A 13,935-nucleotide genomic window follows, 5' to 3' on the forward strand; every position below is an offset into this window, starting at 1 on the left:
CAGCTCCAACACTGTCTCCTCAATAAAGCCTTTCTTGGGATTCCTTTCAGTCAATCACTCTCTCCTTTGTGCTCTCACAATAGTTAAGCCTTTATCTTATGTTGTAATTATCCTTTCAAATATGTTTTGGTTTCAAGCTGTGTAAGTTGTATCATAACAAGGTCTCTTAGGTTCTCAGGTTCTCCAGTGACTAGATTTTTAATCCTCAGCAAGTTGTTTCACCTTGCTAAGCTTTTGTTTCCTCACTTACAAGAATGTAGGTGATAATAGTTTCTACAGGAATATTACAAAAATCAGAATTTTTAAATGAAATAATATTCATGAAGGGTTTAAATACAGAATTTAGCAAACAGTAGGTGGTCAGTGCTAGTTATTACCATTATTAGTTGAAGGGGAGACATCCTTCATTTCTGTGTTCTGCCACCAATTTTATAAAACACATAGTAGATACTCAATATCATTAAAGAAAGAGGCAATCAGTAAAGCAAGAGATTTGTCTACTGCTTTGTAGGCAAGAGCAAGAAGGCAAAGGGAAGGAAAAGAGGAAGTACAGAAGTGGAAAACTGAGTGACACACGTCTCTGCATAAGATAAATATTTTTTTTAATTAGCTAAATTAATATTCCATAAGGAGACTGAGAGACCTGGTCCCCTTTGCTCTCATTAACCCACATCACTGCAGGGAGCTGAGCGTTCCCTAGAGTCACCCATCTCTCACAGGCGGGAGCCGGTGCCTTGGTCCTAAAGTGTGACTGATACACCCTAGCCACATGGCTTGAGGCAGATAATGACAATCCAGTTGAAGTCCTGATGACTGATTATTTTCATAAAACTTAGAGTCAGGAGATGTTTATGCTACTCACAGTATTTTCCTAAGGAAAAAAGCTACTATCTATTGAGTGCCTATCACGTGCCGACGCTGTGCTAAGGCACTTTACATACATTACTTCTAATCCGCACAGCAACCCTTGGCAAGGTAGGCTGATTCCAATTTTACGGAGGCGGAAACAATTTGAGAGAGGTTAAGCAATTTGCCCAAGAGAGAGCAAAGTTAAACCTATGTCTATGTGAATCTCAAGTTTCCATAACCATTATACCTCTATTTGATTAAATTATTTATGTGAATATCTTATATAAAATAAACACTAAAATTGGGATAAATATATAAGAATTACAAGTAGGACTGACATGCTGGAGACTTTTTCAACGCAGCCATCTTCATGGCAGTAACTCTGGCTGACTACTGGAAGAGAAAGTTAACAAAAAAGAAATTAAGAAGAAACAGAGGGTCTTTTTTTCTTTTTTAAGGAATGTGAAGGGCAAAAAGAAAATTAGAAGGAAATTAAAAAGTAAAATTAAAAAGAAATTTAAAGTAAGCAATTTATTTCCAATAAAGTTAATACTAAAAATAATATAAAATTATGAGATTTATAAAAACGCATATGAAGCTAGAAGATGGTGAGATTAAAGAGGAAATCCACAGACTAAAATATATATGCTCTAGTAAGAAAAAGGGCTAAAGTCCATTAAATGAAAAGATGATATATAAAAGTAGATATGATTAAGAACTAAAATAGTTTTTCCTAATAAAATAAATACCACCACCACCACCAAAAAGCTTGAAGAGAAAACAAAGGAGGGAGAATAAGGCACCAAGGGAGGCAAGCAGGTGCCAGCAGCATTAGGAACAGCACCAAGAAGGCCATTCAGACAGCCCTCAGGTGTGGTGGTCAGGCGTGGGGGGGTGGTGGGGGTTTGGGGGAAGCAGGGAAGAGACAGTGTTTAAGTGGACAGGAGCCCGTAGGACAAAGTCTCAGATCCCTTGTGTATTCTTCCCTTTCCTCTGTCACCCCAGGACCAGCTACTTAATGAGCAGAAAAGTCAGTGCTTTTTGGTACTTTTTGGTACATCCCAACTGCTGGGATGGAGGTGGGGGATGGCTCGAGGCTGACTGACCATCCCCAGACAGTGTTTAAGTGCCTGGGCTCAGGCATGAAGCTGAGTTCTGATTCCCACACACTGCTTGTAGTTGGCTAAGTTGATGTACTTAGGTAACTCAGTTTCCTCACTTGTAAGAATATTTACCTTCAACAGTTGTGAGAATTAATTCAATAAATCAGAAAGATTCATATAATACCTGCCTTAGTAGACTACATTTCCAACAAACTTCATTTTTCAAAAGAAAAGAATAGGTTTCTGTCCGAATGTTAAAGACAGTGCTACATTATGAACTTGAAAAGCCCTAAATACACACACACACACACACAGACACACACACACATCCACTCACCTCATTTTACACACCATTTAAATTTAAAACAATATTAAGAGTTAAGGAAACTCAAATAATTTGATTTTTTCACATGTTTTTTTCATTGTTATTATGACTTGATTGTGAAGGAAAAGAAAAAGCATGTACTTGACTAAGCTGTTTTTCATTTTTTGTGGCTGTTGACTGAATGAGCGAGCATTATTCTAATGGTCAGGCGAGGACTAGAAATTCGACATCCGTAATGAAAGTCTTTTGCTTCTTTTTCCTGTCACAACTCCCTCATGATGACCTTTTATTTCCAAGGGAAATGGTAAATTAATAACCAGTAAACTTTCCAGTAGACTACCACTTAGATAATATGCCCACTTCTGCTAAAATTTGAGGTAAATAAGTGGTCTTTTAGCTGGCTATCTTCTTCTGAGCACTTTGACTTAATTAACTGACTTCTTTACTTCATTTTTCTTTACAGCCCTAGAAACCCAAAGCCAACCAACCAACCAGCCAAACCCCTCTGACTACCACCAGAGACAGAGTCCGGGAAATAAAAAAATATTCTTGGAACTCCGAGTTAAACCAGAGGTGACCTATGTTGGCTAAATCCTCAGACTCTGTAGCCAAACAAACATCTCGCCAGCTCAGGTCTGGCCACCCACCAGCTGTGAGACCTTAAGCAAATTATTTATCTTCTTTGGCAAATGTGGATAAGGAGTCCACTTCTCAGAGGGCTGTTGAGAGGATAGAGTGCAATGGACCACGTAATATTTAGCACAGAGCCTGGCACATGTGAGACATCTATTAAATGTAGGCTGGTAGGCACTAGCACTTTTATTGTTGTAATATGTAAAAATTAGTAAATGGGATGTCATTTAGTCTGAGACATCTTTTAAAAATTACACAGTGATTCTTACAGTTCCTTCATTATACCGTTAAAAGAATTTACTGTGAGCTAGTGCTATGTTTTGGTGTAAAAGCTATCTATTAGGATTTATATTTCAGCAGAAAAACATAAATGAATCTTTCATCTAATCAATATCTCTGATACCTATCATTATTATTCCTGGGTGTTCTATATAGTAGCTGTCAGCCTTTCTAAGAGAGTATCAAAGGGTTGGTCATTTTATGCCTAATAAAATCAGACAACAAAGCCATCTTGTTGTGACTGCCAAAATGCTTTTTAAAAAGCTTAGTTCTGACATAGGACTTTAAATGCTTGTGAAAAACATTGAGGAAACTATTCAAACCTTGATCATTCATCACTGGTCTCTTATGCTCAGACAACATTGGTTTGCTTAAGACTAACTATGTCTTTTAAACATTTCTAAGGCATTTTGGTCTTAAATTTTCAATAAGCAAATAGGGGAAATGTGTGAAAGATTAACAGGCAGTCTTTTTTTTTTTTCGTAGCAGGTAGACTTTGGTCAGTTCAGTTGTGCTGGGTTATCTGTTTTGTTTCTTATTTCATACAATGGTCTCGAATGTTAAATATTAGGACACCTGACAGCATTTCACAATCTATTAATTCAGAAAAATCTTACCAGTTAAAACATTAGGCTTTAAAAATCAAACTGACATCTGAAGACTTCTTTCTCAGAACCTGCACACTCAGTAAACAGTAAAGCCATCAGGAAAAGGAGGAGGAATTCAGAGAAACCTTATTAAGACAACAGGGAATGATCTATAATGTTTGTAGTAGGTTTAGTGAGCCTCATTATATGGTGCACCTACAGCTTACTGTTAATACATTCTGACAGATATTTTACCCTGGCCTTGAAAGTTCAGTGGCCACAGTGCCTTGAAATGAACTTGAATAATGTGCAGAAATTTCCACCGGTCCCAAACATTTTGGAACAAAATACCAATAATATGCACAAGGTACACGTTGGTTAAGTGTGTTCTCTCCTTCTGTTTGGTACATTTAGCTAACATAATGTGTTTCTATGACCATTTGGAGAAAGACCCAAAGTGACATAACAGAAAATCCTCATTCCATACCATTCCATACCATTCAAATGATAATTAAGACTGCCATGAATTAATCTGCAAACCACCAGTGCTTCCAGTCTGCCAGTGCATACTATTGAAGGGCTACTCAAAATCAACATGGTGCTTACCAGCAGGAAGCGCGAGATACAGCGTTTTCACCAAAAAGTACACTAATTTGATTACCCTGTGAAGCAGTCCTCATCTGTATTCAGCATGCTCATAACTCTTCATACTAATGTGTGAGATTAAATGCAACAATTTCATGGAAAGAGAAGTATGTGAAACAGAGGACTGTGTGAACACTTGGTACTCAGTTTTACTTGAAAAACTCTGCAGGGATTACTGTCTTTAAAGAAAATTTCAATATCAACCAAATATGAAGAGCTGTTCTCACTGCAGAAATTCAACTTGTATGAATTCATTCAAGCTTTTCTAGTTAGGTTAAAACTGCAATAAAAATTTTCTGAGTTAAAATTCTTTACAAAACACTCTATCCTACAAGAACATGTTGAAGGGTGGCTCAGTGGGTTAAAGCCTCTGCCTTCGGCTCAGGTCATGATCCCAGGGTCCTGGGATCGAGCCCCACATCAGGCTCTCTGCTCAGCAGGGAGCCTGCTTCCTCCACTCTCTCTCTGCCTGCCTCTCTGCCTACTTGTGATCTCTGTCTGTCGAATAAATAAAATCTTAAAAAAAAAAAAAAAAGAACATGTTGAAGGTCAGTTTTAAGTCTGAAGTTGAATTGATGGAAACATACATTTTCTCCTTTCTTAAATAAATAAAGCAGACATCCGAATACACCCCTTTAATAAGTGCACATAAATTTGTTTTTGAAATTTGTTAATGAATTTGTGCATAATGCCTCTGTGGAGAGAGGATAGTGATGGTGATTTTGTCAAATATGTGCAGCTGTTGTTTTATTGGTTAAAATATTATCTATAACTACCCTCAAATGAATGTGGAGGAGGAGTTTGAATTGACAACTATTTAAGTAATTTATAGATTTGTAAGGATTGTCTTCCTTATTCCCAAGTGATTTTAAAAGCCTATAAGACAACCTATGTGTGTGTGTGTGCATGTGTATAAAAGAACAAAACCGAGCCTATATTTTAAAATAAAATAAAGTTCAATCTGAATTAACCTGTATCAAGCTGTGTCTAAAGTAAACGGCAAAAAAAAAAAATTTTATTACTAGTAGACCAGTTGTATCTGTCCCTGAGACCAGGTACACTAATGTGAACAAGTTTACAATTGTGACTATTGTAAAGAGAAACAATCAAGGATGTGGAAATTCTATATGCAGGTGAAGTCCGAGAGCATCCAAAGAAATCACTGGGTTAATAAACAGACTAATGTGTCGGTCAATGGATTAATAATTTTAAATGTAAGAAATTAATTTGTACTAGGGAACATCCTGAATGGATTTTAAGGCAACATTTATGTACTTTAAAAAAGAAATCCATTTTAAAAATGATTCTTCTTTTGGTGACAAAGATGAAAGATATCTTCCAGACTGTATTCTCTAATATAGACTCATAATAAATTACATTTTCTAAAGAGAACAGTAACCGTGTAGGTACTATGTACTTACGTACCTGTTCACATCATACCAGTTTTAAGAACTGCTTCAAGAGAAAGAAATGAGTACTAACTGAATAATCAGTGCCTTTTGTGGGGGGGGGAGGGGGGACGCTAATTCATTCATCCAGCCCAGCCCTACTTGGATTATATACTGATAAGTACGTATCATACAACACTGTAAGTTTGATAGGAAAAAGGTGTAACAAAATAGAAAATTAAAATGTTTGATTATATAATGCCCCAAATAAAGTCTTGTAAATTCCTGAAGGATTTTAGCCAAAGAAATAAAAATACCCTTTTAAAAGATTTATTAAATCTGTTTGAATATTAATACAACTTTTTATAGTCAGTCTCCAACCTAAATATTAACTATGTGTGAATACACACCTCTGTTGTTACTCTATTATTAAACTATGGATACTATATCATACAGTGCCTGCCTTACTATATCTGCATTTAGATATATCAATATATACTTGAAAAAACTTTTCTCATTTTTTTTTAAAATTCAATAGGCATGACGAAGTGTGTCCACATTAAAAAATCAAGCTATTTCTAACTTAGCTGAAGCACTTGAGAGCCACTACCCTTTAGAAGAATCTGGTATAAATCCTTTTGATGTAGACAGGAAAAATCTATTTGTTGAGATTCAATTATATGATTTTTGAACCTTTCTCTGATAACAAATATTGTTATTCACGGCAGCCTATAGGGATAGTTTAAAATTGTAAAAGTATGCTTTAGGAATGTCTTCTCAATTCTGCTGAAAAATTAATTTTTTTACGATGCCAAAATTTGTAGAATTTCCTACCCTTCTTCTTTTTGTAATTTTTGTTTTAGTTTTGACACAATGCAACTTGAAAAAAGTACTTTCAGTAGATTTCTCTATTGAAACTTTTCTGCCAGATCCTGTATGTGGGAAATGGGCAATTTGAATACAAACATATTCTCGACAACACCCAGAACCATCAAGGCAGCTTAAGTGTATTCTTTCTCATACCCGTGGGTTATTATTATGAAGGGACCCACGTATGCCATGGGGGAACACCATTTAACACCAGTGTGTTAAAGCCAGTTATGTCTCATACATAAAAGTGCACGTTATAACTACTTGAAAAAATTCACATTTATTTACTGTCAAACCGTGTTAAACTTTACACTGGATATTAGTGATGGGCTCATTATTAACAGGTTTACACAAAGGGATGAAAAGAAAAGCAGAATTTTGCGGAAACAATTTACATTTCATTAGAACTTTATCATAAAATAAATTAATTACTAAATATAGGCAGAAGGAATATGGAAGAGTAATATTTATGTTTTATTTTATTTTTTAAAAAAGAATAGGCACCTTTTGTTCACTAGAAAGTTTGTGAGAAGTGCCCAGTGCCCTCACTGCCCTCCGTTCAAGAATAAACAGAGGGGTAACACACACTCTTTTCTAGATTTCACCACATTTGTGCAAGGCATGGCGTAACTGGCTTCGAAGAGTTTTTTTCCCCCCATAAAACGCGTTCTTTTGGCAATAAGAAATTTAAATGTAAGAATAAAGACTAACTGGTCAAAGCAGAACACTGTGTACAGTGGAAAATAAGTGAAAATGGGTAGAACTTACCATGACAGAGTGTAAGAAAAAACATTTCATAACATATGTGCAACCAAGAGCTTTTCACAATATTTTCTTCAAACTCTTTAAAATTATTTTAATGACAATTATATTTCAGTTGGACACAAATGTATTTATTTTACCCTAGCAATAGAACAAAATATAATTTCTTTAGCCATTTTTCATGAGAATAGTTCATTGTACAGTTGAGGAAACATATGAAATAAGGCCTGTGGCTTGATTGCTAGTGGTTAAACATGTTTTCAATCTTTGCCTTAATGTAAAAGATTTGCAGCGAACGAACTGCAAACTGACGCAGAATGGCTCTCCTGCTTTTCCAAGTCTTGTCAGGAACAGTAAGGTACAGTAAATTTGTCCCACAGGATTTTAAAGCCTACGTCTTGTATATAATACAATGCAGGCCTACAAAAACGGTGCAGCCATATTTACAGATCTAGTTCACAGACTGCTGCAGTAGAATGGCTGGAAAAGTTTTGTTTTGCTTGCTTCACAATTTCTCTAAACAGCAGCAGAATCTTAAAATACCTGGTTGGCATCTCTTTTCTTTGTAACAAATAATCATTTTAGTATACTCTGTGTATATACAAAGTTTCTGTACGTTCTATAAAAATTCACAGAACTTCAAGGTTCAGTCATCTTTTTACACTGGAGAACCACAGGTCAACAGAGCCATCTCTCCGAGCAGAGTCTGAGGGAGCTGCACTGGGCCAGCGGAGTCTTTATTAATACTTGCCTGTGGCCCCTGGAATTCCTTAGCTGCTCTATTAAAGACTCGTGACCAGCTGCATTTGTCCTTCTCTAACGTCTCCTTCGGGAATACACCCTTCCTTGTTAATGGGGATTATGTAACCATCACTATTGCCCCTGCTGATCTGGTAACACATCTGAAGCTGATGGCCAGCTCCAAGATTTGGCATGCTTTTATAGTAAATGTCCTCGTTCTCACTCCTCCTGGAGGGAGAGAGGTCCTCTTCTATGTCAGGGCTGCTCTCCTGGTAGGGAGAGTCTCTAAGATTGGGCATGCTCGTATAAAGAGAGTCTCTGTTGGGGGACTGGAGGTGGTCCTCGGCCTCCGCGGTCAGCTGGGAGACGTAGCTGTCAGTCCCCTCGGGCTTCACCTTCTTCTGCGGCTGGTACAGAAGGGAGTGAGTCCGCTGAGGAATGAGCGGCGCCTCGAGCTCCTTGTGGTGGAGCTCCAGCCCCGGGTTGTCGCCGTGCATCAAAGAGGAAGCGTCCGCCACGATCGCGTCGTCTTCGCTGCTGCTGCCGCCGATCACGGGTTTGACTGGCAGCGTGAGCTCGAGGTTGTGAGTCTTGCTGCCGCCCCGCAGGTTGTTGTGCACTAACTCTGAAATGATCATTTTCTCGAAAGCGGTATCATTCAGACTTAGTCCACAGTCCACGACTTGCACGCTGTCATTATAGTCCCCCTTGCGCAGTGAGTAGCTGTTGTTAAAGTTACCATTTAGCGGTAGAGTATCCATGGCACTTGTATCCCTGGCATTGTTCAGTGAATGTCCTGAAACGGGAAAGGGGGGGGTTTCCGTTACTGCCGCTGTTCCTTCCCAAAGCATCTTTACTTCTTTCGTACAAAACTTTTTAATGTCGTTCAGGACAAAGTTGTATTTGAAAGCTAACACTTGAACAGTGCCAGGCTTTCCCGCATTCCCAACGGTAAACAGTTGCAACCCCTTAGATAATAGGAAGAAGTGTGAAAGAATAATACTGTTTTCCAGGGAGGGAAGATGGCATACAGAATATTATTTGATCAATTTCGGGGAGACGGTAGTTATCAATTGATTTTTGGTCAAATCTCTGACACTCTTACAAGGAAGACTTCACTCCATGCCCTTGCATAGTTAATGCAAAGCAATTCATTAGTGACATTTACATTTTAAAGTACAAGACTATGGTTTATAAAAATAAAATTAACAGAATTTGTCCTAAACAACACTAAATTAAAAAAGGAATAAGTCACATACAAAAACCGAAGGCAAATGTACAACATAAACCCACATAACTGGCAAGCAACTTTTTAAACAACATTCTAACATTTCCTTTTTCTGGAGATGGAGTAAAAAAAAGAATGAAAAAAATGGACAGATACAAAGAATCATGTTCAACGAAGACAGCCATCTCTCACACTGACGGGACCAAGGGCCCACAAGCACCATCCGACAACACGATAGACAGCAGGTGGAATGACTCACTTTGGACAACTCACATCATGTCTGTCTGCTCAGGCTATCTGGCCTAAGAGTAGCTGATATATAAAAGAAAGTAAAATGATTTATTGTAACATGATGAAGAATTTCTAAGCTTCTCAGCAACTTAGTCAGAGCAAGGGTTCAACAAATTAGATTACCAGCAATAGCAGCCTTTTGCTTTTTCATTTAATAGTTATCGTTTTGATTTTTTTGTTTCCTTTTGGTACTAATACTCTCTCTAATCGCAACGGCCCCAGGCTCCTAATGGTCAAAGTTTGCCTGCAGCCCTGCAGTTGCATCAGCCACAGTGACAGCACCGAATGAACCAGCAGAGTCTACTGTACGAGACTGGCCCACAGACACCATGGGCATGGAGGTTAGACGCAGAAATGTTAGAGATTTCTTAAGTATGGGTCACAGAAATCAAACCAATAATAGATATTAACTATGGAATGGGAAAAGGGTGTCAGCCTTGGCTAATATATATTTATCTCTAAAGGAATGAAAGACTGGATAAGTCTGCTGAAGATATGAAAAGAGGTTTAGAAGGAAAAAAAAGATGGTAACATGCTCTCTTGGAATCAGAGTTGTATTTCTACAGACACATAAACATGTAAACTGAGACATCACAGTGCTTCTCAGGCAAATGAAAATAAAAAGTTTTAGAGAAAATTAAATGATCTGCACCATGGTAAGTTAGGTTATTCATTCTCAAAATCCTAGAGAAAAAAAAAAATCACTTGTTTACAGATAGGTCTGGAAAAAAAAAAGAATGAAATGATGTTACTGAATGACACTGGCCACTGTGAGGCTGCTGCATTGTATGCAAGGCTTGGAGGAGTCGAGGAAAAATTTCATTCTTGGAAAAAATAGGAAATTTCCCTTTTTTGTGCTGACTCCACTCTTAAAGCTGCAGATTATCCTAGAAAACTCGATTTCATGACCAATAAATATGTGGGAACTGTTCAATAGCTTCTCATTAGCAGAAAATGAGTAAGTGTGTGTTGTATGGGGGGTATACCTGTTGGTGACTGGTTTTATTTTAAAAAACTCTGATCCAACGTCTACATTGGAAAAACAGACAATTTCATTTTTACCAGGCTCCACATATAACAAAATGAAGTTATTACAATAGTATCTGTAAGGCTTCCTTTAGTTTGATTCACATAACTGTCTAGCTACCTAATTCATGCATGTGCCACCATCTTTATTTAGAAAACATTTGGTGTTTAAGTTCTAGGTGACACACAGATCACTTTCTAGCATTTGTTTCCTCTATCGAGGTTCGATCGTGCCATTTTTCTTTCCTTTTACCATTGCTTAATAAATATAAAAATATATACTGGGTAATGCAAAAGGTGTTTTCTATGATATACTGCAGATTTAAGCACATCTTTGACTGGTTTTGAAGAGGCAACTTTTTCTGCCCAAGTTCAGGTAATTCACTTGAAGACTTTCCACAGCCTGTAGCAAGATTACTGTGGGAATGCAGAAATGATAAGTCAATTATTAAGCTTTCTGGTTGACAGCACCTCAGGCTTTAAAGAGCAAATTATTTCAGCATTGCATATACTTAAGTATGGACAGCATTTGCTACAGACCTCTATTACTGACAAAAGGCAGTACAGACAGATGTACTGTTTGAATTTGGTACCAGTTTAGTTGGAAATTGTGAACCACTTGCCCGCTGAGTCTACTTCATGACTGCTAATTATGTTTTAATTGTGCCGGTTAAAAATCATGCTGAAAAAATTTACATTTGATAGGCAAAGTTAAGTTTGACTCCCATACTTGTCTCTCTGTAGGTTGCTAGAGGAAAGCATAAGGAAAGTAAGAAAAACAAGAGAATGAAAAGAGAAACTGCAGTTACGTTAAAAAAGAATTTAAGAAAAAAAAAAAGGAAACAAAGTTCTTTGTTTAATTTAGTGGCAAATATCAATCACAAGTAAATTTTACGTGCTAACAATAATTATGTGATAACTTTTACTGAAGTCTTGCAAACTGTGTTAATATTAAATGCTTTTTATTTTAATAAGCTATTAGAAAACATAGTAATACAGGATGGGTTAGTGACAATCTCTCCCCCTCCCCCAATAAACAACTAAAGGTATAAACTGACTAATAGTAACTTCATTCTCAAAGTTTTTTTTTTTAAGGAAAAAACAAACAAACAAACAAACAAACAAACCAAAAAAAAAAACCACTACCATAAAGCTGCACTATACTATAGTTTGGTTACATTGATAATGCTGGGTGTAGTTTTCTATACCTAGGCATCCAAATTATCTTTATTAGCTAATTCATTCCAGAAGCAAATTCTGTCTGCAAGCTTTAGGGTAAACTGAACAGTATATTACATAGATAGGATACCTCTAAATGATATAAATCTTGAAGATGGGCTCTCGGACCATGTGATGTCAGTCCTGTAATAATATATTAAGATTTATGCCACCTGTGTTAAAAACATGGATAATTATTGGTAAATACTATCATGACTGAATTTTTACTATAATATAGTGCAGTTTTAGAAGCCTGGCATGGGCAATACCGTAGTTCTTTAAACTGAGAAATTAAAGATGTAATAATAAATATATGGCAACTTGAGTACTCTAGAAAAGGGGCAAAGATCAGAGCTCTGTTTAGCAGCAAAGAAAGGAAGTTTTATTCGTAAGTATAAGCACACCTGGTGAGTTAAATACAGGAGCTGAAGGGGCATTACATACAACTGTTTCAGCGAGCAATGTGTTATAGGGGTTGTTAGTGCCGTGGGGTCGAAGAAGAGGGTTTGTTAGTAGGTAATTGCCAGTCATTCCTAAAGCAAAGAAACAGAAAAGAAAAATACATCAGTTCTCTTATTTTTGTGTTACAGTTGCAGTAAAGTACTTTTTGTATTCATCAAGGGTAGCAGACAAGTTGGCAATGGATTATCTGCTGAAATTTTCTGACTGTATTTGAACTACTAATTTGAAGGAGAAAGGGGAGAGGGAAGTTAAATTTCAGTAATTCACAGGTGCTTTCTAAGTCCCTCAAGTAAACACCTGCTGAGGATGACATTTACTAATTTATACAAAATCACTTTTAAACAAAAATGGCAATTAAATGCACAGAGATCAACATTATGTTTCAAGATGTTACTGCTTAATATTAAAAACCTAACCACTGAGGCCCAGAAGAGGGAATCTCAAACTTTCAGATTTACAGGTGTGGGATTATCCCTCATGAAAACATCTGTGTTAATATCAACTTTGACACAAGCAGGAGGAAAACAACTTTCACAAACAAGTAAAGTACGACACACTGCACAAAGCTTCTCTTAGTAAATGCGAGAGCACACATGCCAAGGGGGAAGAAAGAGACTGTGTGTATGATGAATTATTAGACCATTCACAAACTCCATATAGTAAGAATTTTCATTCCGTAATCTTATTTGCCAGGTTTCAAAAATGAATCATTGAATAATTCATTTCCTTTTTGATAGTCATCTTAACAGAATTAGGTAAAACATCAGAGCAATGGAATAAACACACATTTCACTCATTCTAATTGACAAATTACAAACCTTTCAATACTTATCAAACATATGTTTTGCATAGCTAATGTAATTTGACTAAAAATACTTTAAAATTCAAGTTGGTTTTGATGCCATACATACTCCTTTCTTCATTTTAAACCAGAATCTCATCAGAACAATGTCAACAGTGAAAAATGTCTTTAATATTTGTGATAAAATAGAACATGTTCTATTATATTACAAATCAATATATCAAAACAAATTACCTGGATAAATTACCTTTTTAAGGATATATATATATATATATATACACACAATAACATTATTTTTTTCATATCAAATTCAAATTTACTAAGCTTGCACTCAGGATTATGTGTGTCTATGTGCACTTGTGTCCTCATCCTGCTTAATTATTTTATTTGCCAGCTTATTTTAAGTAATAATTCGTCATTTATACAAGTTTAAAATTGTAAACACCTTAAAAATAGTAATTCAAATAGAAAAAACTGCTTTATAGATTCTCATTTATTTAACTAGTCGCTTATGAAAATTTACTATAAATGTTTTTGACACTTTTTTACTTTTGGAAAGAAGTGTAAAGTAAAATAATTTTACAAATAAGAATTTTCACCATAAAATTGGCAGTTTAATGTGAATAGTAGTTATTCTAACTATATTAATGTTTTAAAAAGAAAACTTCCACAAATGTCTCAGAAAAGATAAATTTGTATTCACTAAAGGAAAATATTTTTAATCTG

At 36.2% G+C, this 13,935-nt stretch overlaps 1 protein-coding gene across 17 annotated transcripts in view; it reads right to left on the bottom strand.

The window, feature by feature from the left end:
* Window positions 1-6,940: 6,940 nt before the first annotated feature.
* ADGRL2 (adhesion G protein-coupled receptor L2) overlaps window positions 6,941-13,935 on the bottom strand; it is a 508,892-nt gene continuing 501,897 nt past the window's right edge. For 8 of the 17 annotated variants that reach the window (XM_032360954.1, XM_032360948.1, XM_032360950.1 and 5 more), the window contains 2 exons: window positions 12,350-12,478; window positions 6,941-8,978 (listed from right to left, as the gene is read on the bottom strand). In XM_032360954.1, coding sequence (XP_032216845.1) covers window positions 8,224-8,978; window positions 12,350-12,478 — 884 coding nt within the window. In that variant the 3' untranslated portion in view covers window positions 6,941-8,223. Of the gene's footprint in view, window positions 8,979-9,669; window positions 11,476-12,036; window positions 12,119-12,349; window positions 12,479-13,935 lie in introns of those variants that run through there. The other 9 variants (XM_032360958.1, XM_032360959.1, XM_032360962.1 and 6 more) reach the window with 5 other exon arrangements.

The sequence above is a fragment of the Mustela erminea genome, chromosome 10 (genome assembly GCF_009829155.1).
Source record: "Mustela erminea isolate mMusErm1 chromosome 10, mMusErm1.Pri, whole genome shotgun sequence".
Taxonomy (NCBI): domain Eukaryota; kingdom Metazoa; phylum Chordata; class Mammalia; order Carnivora; family Mustelidae; genus Mustela; species Mustela erminea.